Raw genomic sequence first — 24,260 nt, forward strand, 5'->3', positions numbered from 1 at the left:
TTTTCCATTTTATTCATCCATTCTCCTCTTCCCTTTGTTAACAGTTTGAAATGTATACATAAAAAGATAAGGGAAATGGGTAACACAACATAAGGAGTCGAGGAGATATTCAAGAAGAGACAAACTGATAGCTAACAGGAAGATGCCAACAGAGAGGAAAAGAAAGAAAAAGAATTGGAAATAGCACAATGACATCAACACAAGTTTTCTGGAAGGTGATTTTATAATGTATTAAAACACCAAATGTGATACCCTCTCATCTAGCAATCTGACTGCTAAGAATTTATTGCATGGACATACTTGGAAAGTTTCTCAAGATACATGTATAGAAATACCCATTGCCATTTGCAACAGAAAAAAGCTGGAAAGCCACCAGTGTCGGTTGGAAGGAGACTGGCTAAATACATTACGGTATAGTCATATGATAGAGAATGGGCTGAAATAGAAAATATGCAACATTTGTTACTGAGTGGAAAAAGCAAGGTGAGATGTGGGAGATTTTTTTCTCATTTTGTACATTTATGTACTGCTTGACTTTCTTCTAAAATATATATATTAAACCAATATTACTATGATTAATTAATCATTCAGAGAAACTTGGGCAGTAGGATTATGAACCAAAGTAATACATTATTTAAAAAAAAAAAAAAAGAGAACTACACAGAGGAGAATAAACTGTCCTGGCACAGCATCTCCGTTTCATGGCCCTTTAGGATACTGCCTCCAGCTTCAAAAGGCTTTTTTCAGTGGTCTCAGTTTTGTAAGTCCCAGGACTTCAGACCCACAAATCTTATGCCCCTCTATGGGTAATCGAGATTTAAATCCAATCCCATGGTTTTAAATACTATTTCTGCACTGATAACTTCCAAATTACCACCTCTCTCCTCAACTGAAGATCCCCAAAGCCACCGCCTGCTCAATATATCTGCTTTGCTTTCTAATAAACCAGAAAACCAAACCCACTGATGTCAAGTTGATTCCAACTCATAGTGACCCCATGTGTTACAGAGTAGAACTGAGCTCCATAGGGTTTTCTTGAGTGTAACCTTATGGAAGCAGATTGCCAGGTCTTTCTTCCATGGAACCATGAGGTGGGTTCAAGCACCAACGTTTTGGTTAAGAGTCGAGTGCAGACTGTTTTCGCCACCCAGGGACCTATGGATTTCTAATAAAAACCAAAAAACCCATTGCTGTCGAGTTGATTTCGACTCATAGTGACCCTACAGGACAGAGTAGAACTGTCCCACTGCCCCACAGGGTTTCCAAGGAGCAGCTGGTAGATTCGAATTGCTGACCTTTTTGGTTAGCAGCAGAGCTCTTAACCACTGTGCTACCAGGGCATCACAAACTTAGTATATCTAAAACCAAACTTCTAGTAGGAAGCCACAGACTCTCTCATTCTCCTCTACATAATCTTGCTGTAATCTTTTTTAATGCAGTTTTGAGGCTAGTTTCAGAAGGATCTCTGTTATCACTCATGGTGAATAAGGAGAGCAGTCTGTAGGTAAGTGCATTACTCTACCTGTGTCATACTCTTCTTCATCCCCAATGCTGAAAACAGGCTTCACACCACGGTAAGGCTTGCCCACTCTGTCACTGCTGCTCACATGACTATATTCAAAGAATTTTAGGAGGGAAAATCATCACGTAAGTTATCGAAGATTTTTAATCAAGCATATTTGAATATTCGAACAAAGGTAAATGATCTTTACCCCCCACCCCCACGCACCACCCATAGTTTTAGAATAACTATGTCAAGGAAATTGAAAGATGAGGAAATCATGTGAGCAAAAGGGGCATAAGGAGTTGATAAACTGGATGATCTCAAATCTGTAAAAATTAAATTTTAAACAATTCCAATGCTCATATTAAAGTCAATGAATGCTTAGATCTGTGTGGCCTTAGGAAAGTTATTTAACTTCTCTGTGCCTCTTTCTCCTCATCTGTAAAACAGGGACAACGAGAGTTATCTATCCCTCAGGGCTACTGTGAGGATTAGTTAATATTTGTAAAGCTCTTAGGACAAGTGCTACATAAATGTTTGTTAGACAAAATAGACTATGGAAGCAAATATTCAAATTCTATGAGTGTTTAAAACTTCTAATATAGGTGCAAATGTCTTAAGGCTTTTCCTCGCATTTTTTTATTACTGTTACTTTTGTTTTAATTGAAACTAAGGCTCTCTTTTGCATAAACAGAAATAAACAATGTATCTGCCTTTCCTCTTCAAGTGGCAAAAGCATAAAGAACATATAAATAAAACTTGATTTAAAAAAAAAACAAAACAAAACACGGCTGTCAAGTTGATTTCAACTCACAGAGACCCTACAGGACAAAGAAGAGCTGACCCATGGGTTTCCAAGGAGCGGTTGGTGGATTTGAACTGCCGACCTTTTGGTTAGCAGCCTGAGCTCTTAACCATTGTGCCACCAGGGCTGCAAAACTCAATTAGTTCTACAGTAAGTATGATCTCTCTGTTCAATATAACAATTTATGCCTGATTACTTTTCAGGTAATCCCAGATAAACCAAGAAGTACAAATAAATATTTCAGTGAAATACCACATTTCTAAGGAAGAAGCATTGCATTATTTGTAGGATAAGGTTTGGTTAAGGTTCTCTGCTATGAAGGAAGACATGTCACATATGAAGATACTCAGAATCTTCTATTTTCAAGAGATAATCCAATGTGGAAAAAAATCAAGTAGCATGTCTTTGCTTAGTATTAGAATTCAAGTTTTTCAAAAGACAGAGATCAAATCTATATTTTAAATAACTGTTTTATATGTACCATTGACAAAAATATTAGTGACATAATTTTCTCAGAGTATACCTAATGTTACTTCTCCCAAAATGCCATCCCTCAATAGAAACCAATGAGAGTTCTGTATCTAATGGATACTGTTTGGGAAATACAAGTTAGGCTAATCAATACATAGCTTAAGGTATAACTTAAAAAGCATAAGATCATTTGATTTTAAAATGATACATAAAACATATCTTAATGTAAAATTATGTAATTTATCAAACTATGCCCAACTTTCTTATAAAATGCAAAGACCAAGGTAATAAATTTATCTAAAAAATGCTTTATAAGACCAAATTATTGGTTCTCTCCTAATATTAAAACAATTAAAGTGCTATAATGTAGAAGTAACAGAGACTGTTTACATTAAATGCTTGAACGAGAAAGTACAAATAAAGAGACAATCCAAAAAAATAAGTTACTCATTACTGATCTGCATTTACTATATACTGCAAAGTTTTCATAAACAAGAATGCTAAAGATTGCTGAGATAGTGTTGAAAAGACTGGCTAAAAATTAATGAAATCTAATGGCTGGACTTTTAAAAAAAGGTAGCATTATTTAGTACTTTTAAGCCAAAGCAGTAACAGAAACATCGACAAAATACGTTCAGCAGGTTTTAAATTAACTTATTTAGCTCAGAAAGAAACCAACTCATTTTAACTTTTCACTAAATTCTATTTTCAAAATAAATGTATCTGCCTATAAAAAATTAAGAATTTGGGAGAAAACTTGGGAATTAAATAAAATTAGACTAATTTAATGGTCCTATAACAAGGAAAAAGAATAGAAAGATGATTCACAATAGGTTATAATTTTAAAAGAAGCTATTTCCTTTAAAAGAGTTTTAATTATAATAAAAGTCATGTAACTGGCATTGTGCAGGAACAGTCATAGTAAATAAAAACCCTTAGTAGGTAGGTATTAAAGAGTAAACTGTTATTTTTAAAGTACTACGCCTAATACTAAAAATAATGAAATGACCTGAGAAAAAGTTGATCCTATTATTTCAAAGCTTAACTTACATTCAAAGTATAACTAGAATTTCTTTTTAGATGTTCATAGATGTTGGTTTAATTGATATTCTAGTTTAAATTTAGAAAAATTTTATGAGTGTGAAAAATGTAAAGCCATATAGAAATAAGTTAGTAATGTTCTTTTGCTCATCTTAATTGTAGATCCAGTAGGTTTTTAAACTTTAAATGTGTGGAATCTTTTTGTCTTTCAGTGACAAGTACTCCAAGCCTTAATGTGAGTTAGGGGTAGAAAAGAGATGGATTATACATCATGGATCCCATGGCCTAATTTCTTTCTAGGAAAACCAAAGGTAACCCAACACCCCACTGCCATCAAGTTGATTCTGACTCATAGGGACCCTATAGGATATATATAGAACTGTGCTTCTTTGGAATCAATTTTACATGTGTTAACTCTTCAACCTAAATATATATATCTTATTAGGAAAAAATCTAAAAATATTATAAAATTACACAAGGTGCATAAATTAAAAATTTGAGCCATGAACTGTGCCTATTTTTAGGTGCTGTAATTTTCTTTACTCTCAGGGATAGCAGATGGAAGTAAATGATCTCCAAAGGCAGGACCCTGCCATTTCTAAGACTAGATATTTTCTCTGTTTCACCTTCCCTTGTCTCAGAATAAAAACTCAAGTTTTATAAAGTTCTTCAGTTTCAATGAACTTGATTTTCATCTGTGGAATGGGGGATAATAAAGAATTGTGCAAGAAAAAAAAAAAAAAAAAACTATTAAAATGACCAAGCAAAAAACACCAAAAGGAAACAGATCAAACATCAGCATCAGACACTTCTAAAAGCAGAAGGAGAAAATGTTGGCATTTGAGGCAGCTGCAAGGAATTTCAGCCAAGCCAGCGTCAGGCTCGCAGACAGTAGGAGGCATGCTATGGGAACAGGTGGTTCGACAGAGCTGCTCTACTCGGTGGCTTACCGCTCTGTACATGTTCTGTCTGGCCAAGGAAGACTGAAAGACATTCTACAGCAAATCAAGGCAGAGGACAGAACAAAATGATTATAAAAAATAAAACAGCCTCAGCACAAAAATATACTATAACCAGTTTTTCTAACCTAGAACGTACAACATCATAAAGAAAATGTTTCAATTATCCCAAGTACAAAGAAAAACGAAGAAAAGCTGGAGTCAAGTGATTATTTAACCACGACAACAGTTTTTTGAACTCAGTTATCACCAGAATCTTTTTAAAATACGACAAATTTATTTTAAAATAAAAATTTAAATGTACATGCTACAAAATAGTAGCAATAAATACTACCGTAATTCAGAATGCACCAACCAGTTAGGCTTTTCAGAGCAGGCATAACTTTAACGTGCAAACAAATCTTTCAGCCTTGATAAAACGCAAACGCTATTTATCAGTTGATCATTTTAGGTGAGGCAAATTTTTCTGGGTTAGTGAAAATGGCCTATCATCAAACTTTGCTATTTGCTAAGTGAAAAAAAATGTGCATTTATATGCATAAGTAATACACTTAACAAAGTGACAAAGAGCAAATTCCTGACATTCATTCAGCTCTTGAAGTCAAACATTTCAACTTTTCAGGATACTGCAAGTAAGACACGAGAGAGATTAAATATTATTAACACATTTCCAAGATCGGCTTGCTTAAAAACAAATGTTTCTGCTTTGGAACGGTAAGGTTAGCTTTGAACTCAATGAACAAGAAAGGTCAATTAAGCTAACACACAGAGGAAAAAAAATACACTATACACTCACAGTTCCAGTTAAAAAAAAATAGAGAAGATATTCTTAATCTTTCTTACCATTATTACTGTGTCCTTCATTTGTAATTCACAGGAAAATGGGGTTTGCTTACATTCTGTGAACAAAATTCTAAAAAGACCTGAACTCTTCATCTTGAGAAAGTGGGTTTCTGCTTTATTTAACATGACCCAATTCTCTAGGCTTTACATTCCCAGTGCAGAGGAAGAAGTCCTGCTGTGAGATTACTGCATTCAGCAGATGATGAGTCCCCATGCATCTGACAACTGGGAAGCAGCTACTTTACGACATGTAATACGTATCGTTGACACGTGGATTTTTTTTAATGAACAGCATGAAGGGGCAGAGCCATTATTTATGTGTTATTCACAAAGAAGAGAGGATTCTGCATGCCAAATTCTCCAGCAATAAAGTATATCCTTGCAATATTAACGATACTGATGAAATCATTTAATAAAAACATGCTTTATGATCCTCTTCTAGGACACATTCAACTGTTCACTGCAAGATGCTTTTCTTTAGTTTTAATTATTCATCATAAACTCGTGCTGTATAAGCAACTCACCGGTCCACAGGAGTTGAAGTATTTTCAATAAAACTGATAACTTTTTCCCTGACATTAACGGATTTTGTCTTCAAAGCAACAGTCATTTTATTTACTAGTGATTTCATTCCTCTATCATTTGCACCATTAGAAGATTCACCCTGAAAGAAAAGAACTTAATGATGGATTAACTCCTCTTCAAATCATTAGCAAGCATACCAGTGCAAAAGTTACTTAAAAAAAAAGTTACTTAGGTGAAAAAAAAAAATTTTTTTAACTGTGCTTTAGATGAAGGTTTACAGAACAAACTAGTTTCTCATCAAACAGTACACACATTGTTGTATGACACTGGTTATCAACCCCATGACATGTCAACACTCTCCCTTCTCAACCCTGGGTTCCCTATTACCAGCTTTCCTGTTCCCTCCTGCCTTCCAGGCCCTGCCCCAGGGATGGTGCGCCCCTTTAGTCTTGTTTTTTTCCATGGGCCTGTTCAGTCTTTCACTGAAGGGTGAACCTCAGGAGTGACCTCATTACTGAGCTGAAAGGGTGTTGGGGGCCATATTCTCAGGGTTTCTCCGGTCTCTGTCAGGCCAGCAAGTCTGGTCTTTCTTTCTGAGTCAGAATTTTGTTCTACATTTTTCTCCAGCTCTGTTGAGGACCCTCTATTGTGATCCCCGTCAAAGCACTCAGTGGCGGTAGCTGGGCACCATCTAGTTTTATTGGACTCAGTCTGGTGGAGGCCAAGATAGAATGTAGTCCATTAGTCCTTTGGTCTGATCTTTCCCTTGTACCTTTAGTCTTCTTCATTCTTCCTTGCTCCCAAAGGGGTGAGACCAGTGAGTATCCCAGGTGGCTGCTCACAGGCTTTTAAGACCCCAGATGCTACTCACCAAAGTAAAACGTAGAACATATTTTTTACGAACTATGTTACACCAGTTGAGCTAGATGTTCCCAGAGATCACGGTTCCCGCAGCCCTCAGCCCAGCAATTTGGTCTCTCAGGGAGTTTGAATGTGTCTATGGAGCTACCATGACCTTGCCTTGTACAAGCTGTGCTGGCTTAGGTGAAACTATTTTAAGAATGGATTGTAGAAAATAAAAATTAAGATATACATTTAACATATATACATATATGAAGTCTGAAATTAACTTCCTCATTCAGTAAAAAAAAAAAAAAAAAGTTACTGACTGCTCTTAACTCAGGCTAGTCCACAAAAATAAGCAAATGTATCATCAAAATATCACTCATATAGTTAAAATTTCAAACTTTTCTTCCTTACATATTTTTGCTTCTTAAAACATTCTCACCCGGGCCTTTAATTTCTGAAGAAAAGTTTCCCTGATGTTCCTAACATCTGTGAATATGATTCTTAAATTGTTTGTGGGGTTTCTCACGTGTACTTTGATGGCAATTTCTTGATAGATGTCAAAGGTTTACAAGTATTTCTATCTTTTGCCCATCAACTGCTCCTCAAAATTCATTAACTCCATTCAGAATTCAAAATACGAATAGCAGTTACCTGTTTAGTAGGATTATGGGTGATTCTGTTTTCTTTTTTATATTTTACTTACACATTGTGCTGCAATGAATACGTATCACTTTAATTTTTAGGAGAATTAAGTCACTAACACAAAAAATCACATTACTATTTCTATAACCAACTTAAACTGATTGTGGGATGTCTCTGGTCTTTTTAAATATAACACATCTTTACAATAGTTTCTACAATGGCCTCCATTTGTTTTCTACATCTGAAGATAAAAGCTTCAATAGAAAGACTACCTACCCAATGCTACAGGTGGGACTATAAATTAAAACATTTTTGGAGAGCAATTTGATAATAATGTAGAGTTCTAAGAATTTTGATAAGTATTCTTTTGACCAAGTTATTCCACTTCTAGGACTAATCATGGCACATGAAAACATAATTCTATGAAAATTAATTGTGGTAGTGTTGGTAACAGAAGAAGACTGGAAGCAACATAAATATTCAATAACAGGAGACTAACTGAATAAATTATATACATCCATACAATGGAATACTAGTTATTAAAAAGGAAAACAAAATGTTTAATAAATAAATGATAATTTCCCATGAAGAGAGCTTAGAAACCAAGAGGATCAGGATGAAAACAAAATTCTCAGAGGAGAAGCCTACCTGCTGATAAACTCACTACATTTTGCTTTGATTTATCTGGCTAAAGATGAGTTTCAATTAACACATCTAGTGAATTACAATTTTATAACCACTGTTTTGTTTTTTTGATTATATATCTAGGTGACAGATACTATGCTTTCCACGTACTTGTACATTTAATCCTCACATCATCCTTCCGAGGAAGGTTCTGTCATTAGGACCTCTACTGCACAGATCTTCCTGGCTATCGTGAAGAAAGTAAGCTGTAGAGATAATACTTGAACCCAGGTCGGCCAGACTCCTACGCCTCTGTCCATAACCATGACCCTGTCCTGCAATGTCCCTTCTATTTTGGTTGTAAAGAATAGCCATTAAGAGAAGCCTAGCATAAGTTAGGAATTTGATTTAATGATATTTAATTCAACTGACATCGAATTCAACTGAAATACTGAAAAGCACAGAACACTCGTGACAGAAATATTTCCAAAGGAGAACAAAAAAAATGAATGGGCAAAACCCTGCAGTATCTCAGTAACTCAAAATCAGATATAATCGGATATAAATGTGGGTGGACTAAAGTTCTAATTATGTAAGTTTGTGGTGGAGAAGGACACAGGCGTGGCAAGTGGGGGATGAGACCATGAGTCCCAGGATTCTCCTGGCTCCAACTAAACGGGATTCCTGGCATAGGCTCACTCGAGAATTCCAGCTAGTTCTAGGACCCAGAATAATCCACACTGATATTTAAGCTGGAGCAGAAAACCATCACTGCACATCACATTGCAGATGGGCAGGGAGAAATATGAATTGAGCAGCTGGACCTCCAGGACTCCTGGCCAGTTAGCTGTGCAAGCTTGGCCCATCATTTCATTAACCTCACAATAATATGACTTCTTATTGTGTGCTTTTGAAATATTTTTACTCCATTTCTGTTATGGTGGGGGTTTCGTGGTGAATCACCTTTTCTGGGTATTAATCCAAATCTGGTGACCCATTCTACACGCACACTTACATCAACAGAACTGATACTGCTCCTTGAGCCTGAGGTACTTGCAATCCAATGGCCATATCCATTTTCTGGTCCTTCCACATTAATGTCTGCCAGATGCTGCTGCAGTGCTTAAGACAAACAAGAAAAAAAATCTGAAATACCAACCCCTTTGAAAACATTCATTACCAGAGAAGTATAATAAACACGTAATAAACAAAAAACCCATTGCTGTCGAGTCGATTCCAACTCCTAGTGACCCTACAGGGCAGAGCAGAACTGCCCCATAGGGTTTCCAAGGAGTGGCTGGTGGATTCGAACTGCCGACCTTTTGGTCAGCAGCTGAAAGCTTAGCCACTGCATCATCAGGTCTCCAAACATGTCACAGCTGAGTGATAAAGGATCCAAGGACATCATCACAGGTGTTTCTTTCTGTCCCTTTGTAAAAGAATAAAGGACCCAGGCTACAGAAGGCCTTCCTCTTTTGTTTCTCCTTCCTCCCTTCCTTCTAAAGCTCTCTGTACACAGATACCTTGTTGTTGCTGTTAGTTGTCATGGAGTTGATTCTGACTCATGGCAACCCCATGTGTGCAGAGCAGAACTGCTCCATAGGATTCTAAAGGCTGTGACCTTTCAGAAGCAGGCCGCCAGACCCATCTTTCAGGGTACCTCGGTAATGGGTTCAAACCATCAACCTTTCGGCTAGTAGTCAAGCACTTAACCATCTGTACCAACCAGGGACCTACACAGATACTTTAACTTACCTTAAGTGACCCTAAGAGTCAGTATGTTCCCATCATAAGTGTATAGGCTTGGTATCTTCCCCCTTGTAATCTTTCAAGTTTTAACAGATAATTTCAGCAACATTTTTATGACACAAAGGATTAACAGAAAACCTAGGGCAACCTTTGCTATACCATCAGGAGATATCAATCAGTCTTTCTCAGAGTAAAGAAGGAGGCTTAGGTATTAACTACTATGGTTAGAGGTTACTCTGTAAAAAAAAAAAAAAAAAAGATTCAGAGTAAAAAAAAAAGTTTCTAAAACCTAGACTATACTATAAAAGAATGCTTTTCAGACACTTTTGAGCACAACGAGCTTAATAACCAGGCTTGGTATCACTTTACCGGGATTACTAACAAATAACACTGGGCCAACATCTGGCCCAACACTACTTACAAGACTCCCATGATTAAAACCTAAGATTCTGCTATTTTCAAGATGCTTTGATTTATCATTAATGTTTCCCAGCATTTACAGTTCAGTATTTTCACAATGGCTCTTTTCTAATCTTATTAAACTGATCCAATCTTTCATAAATTCTCAAATAGGTACCTGCAGAGATCTTGTCAATTATTTTAATACCCTGTATTACCAGGTATTAGTCTTCAGATTTCAAAACATCAGCTTATTTACTTTATTCCATTGAATCAACTTTTTTTTTTTTTTGCAGAAATACCTTCAAGTAGCTCAAAATAAAATGGAAAATAAAACAAGAAACTGAAACAGTACAAAGGGTATACCGTGAATAGTATTGTTCCCACTCTTGTTTCCCAGCACCATGTAATCCTCCTTCTCCATAAAGGGAAATAATATGGGCAGTTTTTCATGTATCCTTAGAGAAATATTTTTCACAAACATAAGCGAACTGAATGTTGTAGTTGTTAGGTGTGATCCCCGTCAGAGCAGTTGGTGGTGGTAGCTGGGCACCATCTAGCTGTGCTAGACTCAGTCTGGTGGTAGTGGTGGTCCACTAGTCCTTTGGACTAATCTTTCCCTTGTGTCTTTGGTTTTCTTCATTCTCCCTTGCTCCAGATGGTGTGGGACCAATGAAGTATCTTAGATGGCTGCTCATAAGCTTTTAAGACCCCAGATGCTACTCACCAAAGTAGGATGTAGAACATTTTCTTTACAAACTCTGTTATGCCAATTGAACCAGATGTCTCCTGAGACCATGGTCCTCAGCCCTTAGCCCAGTAATTCAGTCCCTCAGGGTGTTTGGATATGTCTATGAAGCTTTTATGACTTTGCCTTGGTTAAGCTGTGCCAACTTCCCCAGTTTTGTGTACTGTCTTACCCTTCACCAAAGTTACCACTTATCTATTGACAATTTAGCATTTTTCTCTCCACCCCCTTCTCTTCCTCATAACCATCCAAGATTGTCTCTTTTTGTGTTTTTATAAAAACTCTTTCATGCGTTTTTATAACAGTGGTCTCACACAGTATTTGCCCTTTTGTGATTGACTTGTTTCACTCAGTGTAATGCCCTCTAGGTTCATCCATGTTGTGAGATGTCTCACAGATTCATCATTGCTCTTTATTGCTGTGTAGTACTCCATTGTGTGTATGTACCACCGTCCGTTTATCCACTCATCTGTGTAGTACTCCATTGTGTGTATGTACCACCGTCCGTTTATCCACTCATCTGTGTAGTACTCCATTGTGTGTATGTACCACCGTCCGTTTATCCACTCATCTGTGTAGTACTCCATTGTGTGTATGTACCACCGTCCGTTTATCCACTCATCTGTGTAGTACTCCATTGTGTGTATGTACCACCGTCCGTTTATCCACTCATCTGTGTAGTACTCCATTGTGTGTATGTGCCACCGTCCGTTTATCCACTCATCTGTGTAGTACTCCATTGTGTGTATGTGCCACCGTCCGTTTATCCACTCATCTGTGTAGTACTCCATTGTGTGTATGTGCCACCGTCCGTTTATCCACTCATCTGTGTAGTACTCCATTGTGTGTATGTGCCACCGTCCGTTTATCCACTCATCTGTGTAGTACTCCATTGTGTGTATGTACCACCGTCCGTTTATCCACTCATCTGTGTAGTACTCCATTGTGTGTATGTGCCACCGTCCGTTTATCCACTCATCTGTGTAGTACTCCATTGTGTGTATGTGCCACCGTCCGTTTATCCACTCATCTGTGTAGTACTCCATTGTGTGTATGTACCACCGTCCGTTTATCCACTCATCTGTGTAGTACTCCATTGTGTGTATGTACCACCGTCCGTTTATCCACTCATCTGTGTAGTACTCCATTGTGTGTATGTACCACCGTCCGTTTATCCACTCATCTGTGTAGTACTCCATTGTGTGTATGTGCCACCGTCCGTTTATCCACTCATCTGTGTAGTACTCCATTGTGTGTATGTACCACCGTCCGTTTATCCACTCATCTGTGTAGTACTCCATTGTGTGTATGTGCCACCGTCCGTTTATCCACTCATCTGTTGATGGGCTGGCCGTCTTTTTTCTATAGATACTAAATAACCAAAAATAGCAGTCTACCCATTAACTAATTTGGCCAAATCAGCTCTGCTGATAATCAACATAATTTCCTCTAAAAAGGGGAGGCAAAGGAATTACTAAGTTATAACCTTACCCATAAATCCTCCACTGGCAATGCTCACATATTCTTTGTTTTTCTGTAACGGAAAATAAAATTAATCCAAAATGCAATTTAATTAAAACTTCTGACAGCACTATAAACATTTACAATTGCAATATATAGTTATATTGAATGTCTGAACTTTCTTCTTTCCTTGACATTTTGGAATTTGGAACAGAAAGGTATGTATATGTACCTTGTGTACGGTAGTTCTAGCGTTGTGGTGGGAGGAAGGGGACATGGCTATTAACAAGACTGATTATGTTTTCACCATAGTCTCAACTAGTGCAACAAAGAGTCAAACATAATCAGTTAAATGGAGTTTTTTGGATGTAATTAGAGTGATTTCTCAAAGCTTTCAAAATACTTTGTGCACTTTTACAGAAATAGCCCAGCTTATAAATGAGGAAATGACAGAATGTTACCATGGTGTAAATCAGGGAAACCTGAACACTAGTTATATTTTTTACAATAAAGTATGATAAGGATGATGTAGTTCAATTCTCCCTACTTTTGAATTTGTTTAAAATTTTCCATGTTAAAAACTGGACAAAATATTTCTAAAACCACACCAAGAACTTCAATCATAAAAAAATTCACAATATTTCAAAGTCTTACCATATGATAATCTGTACAGTATGATTCATGCCAGAGCATTTTTAGAACAGACCAGTTAAATTTATGAGTAAAATAAAGTTGGGACCCTACTTTTGTTATTCTTTAAGTTTCTAAGATCTTGCCTTTAGTAAGGTTTAAAATTATCTTAAAATCCCACACCAAAAATACATCGCTCCTTCTCTGACTTTGTTCTTTCAGGAATACTAATCTTTAGACTAATTTTCTCGAATAAGATTCCCAGTAAAATACAGCATAAAAAGAAAAGGATCCAAGTTGAGTGATTTGTGCAACACCATTCCCAGTGTCTTCCTGATTCCGTACTTTAAGATCACACAAAGTTAGAGGCTTCATATATAAACTATCAAAGAATGCCTAATTAAACAATTATTTACATAAAGACAAAGCCATCACTGAGTGTGGCTTTGTACAGACAGCAGAGGAACAGGCTGCATAAAATTACTACAGATCAGGTGTGCTGAAGTCAACATTCGAACAGAAAAAGGAAAGGTGGCAAAATGTCATGAATAAATAAATGCACATATATTCAATTTCACAGTAAAGATAATAAAATGCGTATGTGTTGTTGTTAGGTGCTGCTTAGTTGGTTCCGACTCATAGCAACCCTATACACAACGAAACACTGCCTGATCCTGCAACATCCTCACAACTGTTGCTATGTTTGAGCCCACTGTTGTAGCCACTGTGTCAGTCTATCTCATTGTAGGTCTTCCTCTTTATTGCTGACCCTTTATTTTAGAAAGCGTGATGTCCTTCTCCGGGGGCTGGTCCCTCCTGATCACATGTCCAAATGTATATATAGCTACTATAAAAAGTACCAGGGCATGAATACACATAAATATCAATGCCATAGAATAATCTAGAAATAGATTTTGATGCATAGAAGAATTCAGTATATGTACTCTTCACTTACCATCTTGTTATCCAATGTTCTGCATTTACAACAACAGTAAAAAATCCACTGTCTTTTCCATGTTAACAACGTACCTCTAGCAGTAATGAATGCCAAGGTGCAAGGTGAGAGTAAAACTGGCTATGATTGTTAAGGTCATGTGCCAACTTGGCTGGGCCATGATTCTCAGTAATTTGTCAGCTATGTAATGATGTAATTTGGCAGTTAAGTAATGATGTAGTCATCCTCCATTTTGTGATATGACCATCCTCCATTTTTGTGTAACACTGAGTTTTGCATCACAGCCTGGTCTTTGGAACCTAACCATGTCAATAAGTAAGGAGTGAGATTGGGTATATAGTAAAAAGGTGGCATCAGAAATTGATGGTACAACTGGTTGGCTATCTGGAAAAATATTTTTGACTTTAATCTCACTTCTAACACCAAAATAAATTCTAGATAGTTCAAGACTTAAATCTAAAAATCAAACCAAACCGTCTGCCGTCAAGTTGTTTCCAACTCATGGAGATCCTATAGGACAGGGCAGAACTGCCTTACAGGGTTTCCAAGGTTGTATATCTTTAAGGAAACAGACTGCCACATTCTTTCTCCCTCAGAGTGGCTGGTAGGTTTGAACTGCCGAGCTTTCAGTTAGCAGCTGAGTGCTTAACCACTGCGCCACTAAAAAACGCCACTAGGCCTTCTTAAATCTAAAAAATAAACCAGGTTAAGTACCCAAAGAAAGTATCTGATAAAAATCTAGGGAAGGGGAAGGCCTTTCTTGGCAAGACACAAAACCCAGAAGCTGTAAAGGAAAATATGGATAAATAGGACAATGTACATAAAACCATAAAACCACCTATGAGAGTTTCTTAGAGGTGATATCAGTAACAAAGCAAAATTAAAATAATTTACATAAGCATACCTGTAAAAAGTGCGCCAGAACCATGTTCATGTACATGTCTTCTTCCTCCCGGCCACTGCCCAGGAAACAGAGGTGCTCCCCACCAGCTATGGAGCCGGACTCGATGGACTGCTTCTGTGCTTCGAGCAAGGATTTGACTGACTGTGCAAATTCAGATGGGTTCTGGAGCATCTAGACAATTTTTAAAAAATAAAAATCTTAGCAAGCCTGTGTTTCACATGTACCTTGCAAAATTTGAAGTATTTTTTCAGGAAGAAACACTAACATTTAAATAGACACCACGAAAAGGATAATAAAATCCCTAGGGTAGAAGAAAGGACGTGTGTATGAATGTATCTATAAAGACTAGAAGAACAGCTGAAAATTCACTGGAAGATTAATTCATGCAAATAAAATAATTTTCCACAAAAAAAGGGTTTTTTGGCTGTATTTTGTTTTCTAACAACTAGCTATGGCTTCCTAAAGTATTATAACAGAGGAAGAGTTTAACACAGAGTGGAATGGTTCACAACTAAAAACAATACATCGAAACAAGCTATATTTTTAGGTTTCCACTTATATGACAAACCATGTATTTCTTAGAGGATGGCCAGAAATAGTAGAAGCCATTCATTTATCCATTTATTTAACAGCACTATTCTAGGTATTGGAGATAAATGAAAAAATTCATTTCTTACCCTAAGTGAAACAAATACACAAATAACTACAAAAAAAATTAAAAATGGTTATAATGGGGCTACCCAAAAAGTACAGTGAAAATCCAATAGAAAAAGGGACAAACTACATAGAAAAGCAATTTGTAAAATCAAAAGAAACAACATACTCGCAAAGAGATACTCAACCTCACAGGTAATTACCACTGTTTTTCATCTATCATTCTAGTAAAAAGAAAAAAAGATTAATAATGTCCAATAATGCTGATTGTATGAAATAATCACTCTCATTTCCAGCTGTAAAGCATAATCCAGTTCAGTCTTTTTAAAGACAATATGGCGGTCTGCAACACTGTTTATTATAGGAAAACTGAAAACAATCTTAATGTACATCAATAGGGCAACACATTATGGACCACTCTACAGCCATTAAAAAGAATGCAATTAAATGGAAAGATCTCTAAGAAACTGTTCAGTGGAAAAGCAAATGACAGAACGATAAAGATCTGGAATATTAAACAAGTTGATAATAGTGGTTGATTCTGTGGATATTCCTTCAATTTTTTAAAAAAGGACACATTCTTGACTCACTTGAGTAAATTTTTAAAATAAGCATAAGAGAAGGAACATTTAAGTCTTCCTAGAGGAGCCAATAAAGAAAAAGGCACAAAGAGTTCAGCTACAGTGTGTGAACATGCTAAGATGGCCTTTCTGACCTACTGTGCCCAGAAATTCTGGGTTCTTCTACCTCCATTTTCCATGAGTTTCCTCTTAGCATAAGCTAGGCTCTTCTACACCCGTTCAGCCTCAGCATCAACTTTTTCAGACAAGTTGGGGAGGAGAAGGATGGAATACTTATGGGTTACATACTCAGCAAAAAGGGTTACTGCACCACCCCTCTGTTCTCCCCATCCCTGAGGCTCCAACTGACACCAGAACCGCTTAACTAAATGTCAGCCTCGGTTCTGCTCAGGGCTCAGTTCTAAGTTCTTTGATAACTTTTAATTATTTACTTTATCTACTCCTTCAATCAAAATAGCCCTAGGACAATAATGATAATTACCATTTTCTGAGCACCAACATGCCAGATATTACCCTTATTAAATATACATACTCATGATGAAAAAAAAAAAAGTAGCTTATAGTAGCTTAAAGTCCTCATCCAATGAATAATAAGCACTAACGTTTATAGACTACTTACTAGGTGCAAGGCACTATGCTAAATGCTGCATCCGGTAGCTCACAGTAAGAGAGTCAGAACTCACTGACATATGGTAAGCAATAGTGAACCACTGTTAACAGGATTTTCATCTATCCTTTACGATGTGAAAAGGAGGTCCTAGGTCAAAAAGAAACCTGAGACCAATACTTTTCTTATAACAGAGACAAGTCTGTTTGTTTATGGGCTTAATTAAAAAAAATTTTTTTTTCCTTTTTTATTAGCATCTGTACTAACCAGATCTGAATCTAAGTGGAAAGCAGTTGACAAATGCCCAGCATTATACTGTTCTGCAGGACGGCAATCCACCACGAAGAACCGGACTCCTTCCTAAGAGAGAAGCAATATTTGACATACTGGGATTTGCCATGAGGCTCACATCATACAATAAAATATTAACAAATAACCAAAGGAGGGGGAACGTTATTGTTAAAAAAAAAAAAAAAAGATCTCAGAATTATGGGGACCCAGTCAAAATATATCCCCAAGGGTCTAAATAGTTTTATCATGTTAAACAGTTAAAACATTTTGCATGTGTTCTTGACTGGAAAGTCTTAAAATACGTAGCAGGAAAAACTATTCAAATGAGAATTTCACAATATTTATATGTGTAAGACATACTGCGGAAACCCTGGTGGCGTAGTGGTTAAGTGCTATAGCTGCTAACCAAGAGGTCGGGAGTTTGAATCCTGCCAGGCATTCCTTGAAAACTCTGTGGGGCAGTTCTACCCTGTCCTGTAGGGTCGCTATGAGTCGGTATCGACTTGAAGGCAGTGGCTTTGGTTTGGTTGGTAAGACATAGTGCTATTTCTGCAAATACACCCACAACATTATCAAAAATTCAATTCACATAAGAACACTTTTTGTGGGGCGAGAAAGGTTTTCTGCAATGCCAGTTTGAAATGAAGAAGTTTATACGAGTCTCTGTAAACTGCATTACATGTCTTCATTTGTTTTTTGCTACTAGTTCTAATAAGAAAAAAATGTTAGATGCTTGTTTTTTGAAAATTCTCAACAATCAGTTCAGATATTAAGAAGTCCAACCGAGAAGTATCTATTGTAAAAGGTCTGTCTTCCCACATCCATTCCTCTCCACCCCCAAACCTTCCAAATACACACATCCATGGTTAACTGTTACAATAATTACAATAAAGATTATACATGTGAAAAATAGCATTGATCAAACTGGCTCATTAGATTTACCTGAAGAGAGTCAAAGTACAGCATATTTTCTGTGTTCACCTTTGTTATGCACTTTACAGCATTAAACTACACAATTCAGTTAGCTATGTAACTACCCAATATTTAACTGTTAAGTGATAAATACACCCTTTGAAGTACTTTACGCAATGCCACATTTAATTGCTTTGTGAAACATGAAAAAAAATTTTTTTTGGCAGTTTACAAAAATTGGTGTCAACCGACAAAAATAATTAGTTGTTGACAACTAAAATCACACACAAGCTGGAAGTTTAGAAATGACCATGTGAAGAGAAGATTTAACACATTAATCATTCAAAAAAGCAAAATGGCCACATTGTTGTAGTAAATTAATTTTGTGGTAATCAATGAACAGTAAGTTAATGATATTTCCTCACATAAATTTGACAGCGACAACTGTGGGTTTCTTTCACTTACCCCTTGCAGCTGGTTTGCTTGAAGGATCTCTGACACCGAGACGGCCAGACAAAGAGCCTGACTCAGGTCTGCGTCATCATCCTTAATTCCCAACAAAGTGCTGCCGAAGAGATGGTGGTTGTCCTGTTTGAAGATTTTTAAAACATGATGGAGAAAAAATCAAATCAAATCTTTTTTCCTAAAAATATTCTTATTAAACCATGATCAAAGGTAAAATAATTACACAGCATCCTTGACTCCTGCGATTTTTTAAACTTAATATTATATAATCTCAAGTTAGAAGACTAAAAGCTACAGAAAGGCCACATAAAAAGTCCCTGTCAGAGTTTACACAAAATGGAAAACTAAGGAAAATAACACATTCTACATAGCTATTTTTTATACTAGCATATATAGTTAACTACTACATTTTAAAAAGAGTTGCTCACCTTTCAGTTTAATGTAGTAAGTGGCAGCAATGAATTGCATAAATTACATAATACACTGAACTATATAGCCTGTTTTAACTACCAAATATTAGTGTAAATTTTCTATCTCTGAAAAATAAAAGTTCCTCCTTTAAAGACTGAAAAGAGCAGAGTTAAGACTTCTTTTCAGAGTAACTGGACACACCACTCTTCCATCTGACTTTGCGCCACCTTGTTGGAAAGTCAGGGGCTCCACATAAGGCAATTATTAAAATAGCTGGAATTAGTCCCCAGAAACAAATCTCAGTTTTTAATTAATTCTTTTTGAGGGAAATATTCTTCAAAGTTTTTCCTTACTTGCCTGGAACACGGAAACCCTGGTGGCATAGTGGTTAAGAGCTATGGCTGCCAACCAAAAGGTGGGCAGTTCGAATCCACCAGTCGCTCCTTGGAAACCCTGTGGGATGGTTCTACTCTGTCCTATAGGGTCGCTATGAGTTAGAATCAGCTCGACAGCAATGGGTTTGGCTTTTGGTTTTGCATGGAACATACTATACCAGACATAACCTTATCTTGATGTTTCAGTAACATGACTACCAACTAGCAATTATCATGGCAGAATGCTAAAAAAAAAAAAAGGGCAGTGAAGCTCCCCTGGGGACCTTAAGTCACAGACCGACCTGTTTGCTTTATGAATGGTGCTTCCATGCCTGCTCCACTATCACCGTTTGCTTCTTAAGAGTTTTATTTCACAGATGCTCACACCACTGTGCTTCTAATCTGGTGTCCTTTCTTAAAAACGCCTGTCGGTCTAAGGAAGATTCTAGGTCTCTATGGGGCTAAGGAGGAGCCTTGGTGGCACAGCAGTTAAAGCATTCAGCTGCTAACAAGAAAACTGGCAGTTTGAACCCACCGCTCTGTGGAAGATGTGGCAGTTTGCTTCCGTAAAGATTACAGCCTTGGAAACCCTATGGGGCCTTTCTATTCTGTCCTACAGGGTCGCTATGAGTTGGAATCGACTGGACAGCAATGGGTTTAGTTTTTTTGGATGGGGTAAGTGACTCTTTTATTGATATGACAGCTCTGAATCATTAAAGCTGCGCAAGGCTGACCTCTAGGTAATCCGTTGCCATTGAGTCGATTCCAACTCATAGTGACCCTATAGGACAGAGTAGAACCATCCCACAGGGTTTCCAAGGAGCGACTGGTGGATTCAAACTGCTAACCTTTTGGTTAGCAGCCAAATGCTTAACCACTGTACCATCAGGGCCCCCACCTCCAGATAAAGGATGCATAACTATACACCTTCCACTGGTTTTTTGTAATACAATTTTTAAAGTCAAGAAAACACTAATTTGGGAACTATCTCACAATTTTCTCATGATCAGAAATAACTAGTCTTCAGAGAAAGGGTACCATGGTTCCTAGCAAATTTATATTCTATCTTTTTCATTTATCCTTTCATCCACTAGGGAGGATATTTACACTGAAAAAAAAAAAAAATCACACAAAACTGCAACACATAAAAAGACAGAAAAGAATGACAACTTAAGAGTATTTCAAATGAAGTGGATACAAAGTAAACAATAAAAGAATGTACAAAATGTGAAGCACTGAATACTTGTTCATTTGTCTTATACCTTCCTAAATGAAGCAGGTGTTTTACTGCAATAATACTGAGCCAGAGAGAAAAGGTCTTCTGTATCTTCTAGATTCAAGCTGGATGGAGTATTTTCCAAGAACTCTGAAATATAATTATAAGATATGACAACATTTAAAAAATTGTTCAGTGAAGAATATATTAATGAGCATCAGTTATGATCAAAGCTGAAATATCTTCAGCATAACACACACTATATAAATGGAATTTCAAGAGTGATGCCTCTAAAGCTGCTTGGGGGAGAAGTGGATTTCCCTATCAGAACTAAAATTGTTAATGCAATTCTGCTGTCAGGGACTAATAACGGCAGGTAATCAAATCAAATTCATTAGCCTTGATCAGAGTACTCTGCTTTATTTATGCAGGAAACATATGTTAAGTGCTAGGACCCCTGGAAATCAAAAATAGCTGTGAAAGAGTTCCTGACACCAGGAACTTTGTCTTGTGTAAGAGACGTAAAAATAATGACGACGCAGTGAGATAAGCACTGCATTACGGATAGATCAAGGTGCCAGGCAACACAGACAGTAACTATCCCTGCGTAGCAGCCAGGGTGGGGAGAACCCAAAGGAGGACCAAGGTTTCACAACGGAACTATCATATAAGCTGAGTATTGAGAGGTAAATTCGGGAGGGTTTTATTTGAACACTGAAACCAAAGAAAAAACATGGAAAGAAATGGAGGAGTGGAAAAAACATAAAGGAATGAACTAGGACGGCGAATTCAGGGGAAACAGGTTCTGTACCGGTAGAGTGTTTTCATAAAATTTTAGAGCTGAGTGGACCCTCAGAGCTCTTCTAGGCTAATCTGTTAAATTTATGGATGAGGAAGCTGAGTTTTAGGACCAAGTGACTTGAAATGTTCTCTGCATTAAATGATACTTACGGATAATTTCTTCTTTGCTGTCTGACTCCTGTGCTAAAATAACTTCTCTGTAAAAGTAAATGAAATGAATTGGAGTTAGATATTAAGAAAGCACCCTGAGAAAAGTGAGGAGAAAAATCTAGCCAATTTGATACTCACTTTGCATTAACAAGGATTATTAACATTAAGAAATAAATAAAAAATGGGTCTGCTTGTTGTAGATATCCATCCCATATTGCCTGAGTGACTTCAATGGAACAGTAACATGCAAAAAGGCTTCCAAGCTGAAATCAGGAAATGAAATGAGAGCTATAAACCATTTGGTACTTTTAAAATGTTAAAACAAATGCATAAGTAACATTATATCAAATTATCTGCACCTCATATTTAGTGTGTACCTTTAGTGTACGTATAATCCCAAGGTAGAACATGGGGATTCAAGGCAAAACGCAGCCACTTACTAGCTATGTAACTTGGGACCTGTCGCTTAACCTCTTTAAGCTTCCATTTCTACTTCTGTAAAAAAAAATACAATAAAAAAGGAATACTACTACCCATCTTTCTACCATTGTTGTGAAAAGAGAGATAATTCACCTAAAATATCTAATGTAACTAGCAAACATTTGCCATAGCATAATTAGCATAATTACCCATAGAGCTTTTTAAAGGGTAAATAGTGTAATTATTATTAATAACGGCAGAGTAAGGATCAAACGTGATAAATCAAGAGGGCCATATAAACTTTAATGACTGTATAAATGCGAACCGCTCCCAAGGCTTACTTGCACATCCTTTGAGAAAGGTGAGACGGCACTCATATCCCTCCACAAGTCTCAGGAGCGCTACGATTTCCCACTTCAGGTGAGAGTTGTTCATTTCTAAGTTTCCTTAGAGTCCAGTTGTGCTTCAATTGCATGAACTCAGTGATATTTTAGATCGTTCACCTTTCCTTAGACAGAGACAGCTCCGTCTAGAGGTTTAAACCTGAACAATTCTGATGGCTCAAGAGGACTAATGGGCACACACACACGTAGCGAGTATTTTGTGTTAGGTACTAAACCACTTTCATATATCCTTAACTAACTCTTACTTTAATTCTCACAACAGGCCTACAAAGTACACGTTTACCTCCCCATTTTACAGGTGAGGAAACAGATTTGGGTTAAATAACTTTCCCAAGCTCACAGAGCTGGTGAGTAGCAGTGTTGTGACTCCACAGCCCGTATAACCACCACTACACTTGACCTTAAGGTTTTTAAAGTACATGATGCTACTAATGTTTTTTGCTGTTTTAAAACTAGCCACTGCAAATACAGAATAGTATTATATGGCCATTCTTAAACTCACTTAACTAAATTAAACTGCATTGCTCACAGTTATGGGTTCTTGAGGTTTAGGAAGTAATTTCAGCTATTTATTCCATGATTTAAAAAAGAAAAACAAACAAAAGACCCATCTGACAGATAAAATACTGGTAGCAAGAATAAACTTTTTGGAACATAAGCTGAAGACAAACCAGTTGTTTACATACTCAGTCAGAACCTCCTGCTACCAGCTTGGAGTACCACTTCAAAGTTCTGGCAATAGAAACGGTATTCCTAGGCAGAGCAAGCGATGTGACCAGGGAGACCCCCGTTAAGTGTCAGAATGAGTAAGAAAAATCATTTTTTAACATAAATAAGTAGATTTAATGGAAATATACAAATCTCAGAGAAGCTACAAGGTATTTTATTATTTTAACTCAAAGTGACAAGACTATAACTAAGAGAGAACTAAAGAATAGGCTACTTAGGTTTGAAATTTAATGTGCCCAAAATTGAAGCCAGTTAGGATTCTCTAATTGCATCTGTGGGGTCCCTGGGTGCTACAAATAGTTAACATACTTGGCTGCTGACCAAGAGGTTGGTGGAAGGAGTCCACCCAGAGCCACCTAGAAAGAAAGACCTGGCAACTTCTGAAAAATCAGCCACTGAAAACCCTATGGAGAACATAACACACCTGGAGTTGCCATGAGTCAGAAGTGACTCGACTACAACGTTTTTTTTTTTTTCCAATTACCATTTACTGATTGCTAACTTATTCCATTAACCTCTGAGAGAGGTACTAACATTATTTCCATTTTACAGAGGAGAAAACTGAAGCTAAGAGGCTAAGTCACTTGTCTTAAATTAAACAGTTAATAAGTGGCAGAAATCAGATTCTTCCTAAAGAAAAGTTAGGTGAGATATAAGCAAAGAATATAATTTTTGAATATATTTTCTTCCAGCATCCAATCCTTGTTTTAGAACCATCTTCAAATTAAGCTAGAAGAGTAGTTCTCAAATTATGGTCTGAGGAAACCTGAACGTCCCCAAGAATTTTTACTGGTGGGGAGGAGCCAATGATGCCAAAAACTATTTTCATAATAATATTTAAGATTTTATTTGTCTTTTTCATTCTCATTCTCTTACAAGTGAACAAAAGAATTTTCCAAAGGCTACCTGACATACAATATCACAGACTGAATAAAGCAGATATGAGAATCCATCTGTCTTTGACTTAGCCAAATGCTAAAGAGATTTACAAAATATAAAACAATGCCACCAGTTTTGCTAATTTTTTGAGAAAATAGTTATTTTCCAGAAAAATTGGGCTATTTATGTTAACATGTAATAAGTTTATTATTTTTAAATGAATATTTTAAATTTCTTAGTTTTAATTTCTAATACAG

At 36.8% G+C, this 24,260-nt stretch overlaps 1 protein-coding gene across 4 annotated transcripts in view; it reads right to left on the reverse strand.

Moving 5' to 3' along the window:
* Positions 1-24,260, reverse strand: part of TBC1D23 (TBC1 domain family member 23) — a 62,620-nt gene that overhangs the window by 8,384 nt on the left and 29,976 nt on the right. For 2 of the 4 annotated variants that reach the window (XM_023559046.2, XM_010598603.2), the window contains exons 6-16: positions 21,710-21,834; positions 21,572-21,618; positions 20,667-20,770; positions 18,620-18,742; positions 17,219-17,311; positions 15,110-15,280; positions 12,651-12,693; positions 9,279-9,385; positions 6,148-6,287; positions 4,772-4,816; positions 1,523-1,611 (exon numbers count right to left, since the gene is read on the reverse strand). In XM_023559046.2, coding sequence (XP_023414814.1) covers positions 1,523-1,611; positions 4,772-4,816; positions 6,148-6,287; positions 9,279-9,385; positions 12,651-12,693; positions 15,110-15,280; positions 17,219-17,311; positions 18,620-18,742; positions 20,667-20,770; positions 21,572-21,618; positions 21,710-21,834 — 1,087 coding nt within the window. The remainder of the gene's footprint in view (positions 1-1,522; positions 1,612-4,771; positions 4,817-6,147; positions 6,288-9,278; positions 9,386-12,650; positions 12,694-15,109; positions 15,281-17,218; positions 17,312-18,619; positions 18,743-20,666; positions 20,771-21,571; positions 21,619-21,709; positions 21,835-24,260) is intronic. The other 2 variants (XM_023559048.2, XM_023559047.2) reach the window with 2 other exon arrangements.

The sequence above is a fragment of the Loxodonta africana genome, chromosome 20 (genome assembly GCF_030014295.1).
Source record: "Loxodonta africana isolate mLoxAfr1 chromosome 20, mLoxAfr1.hap2, whole genome shotgun sequence".
Classification (NCBI taxonomy): Eukaryota; Metazoa; Chordata; class Mammalia; order Proboscidea; family Elephantidae; genus Loxodonta; species Loxodonta africana.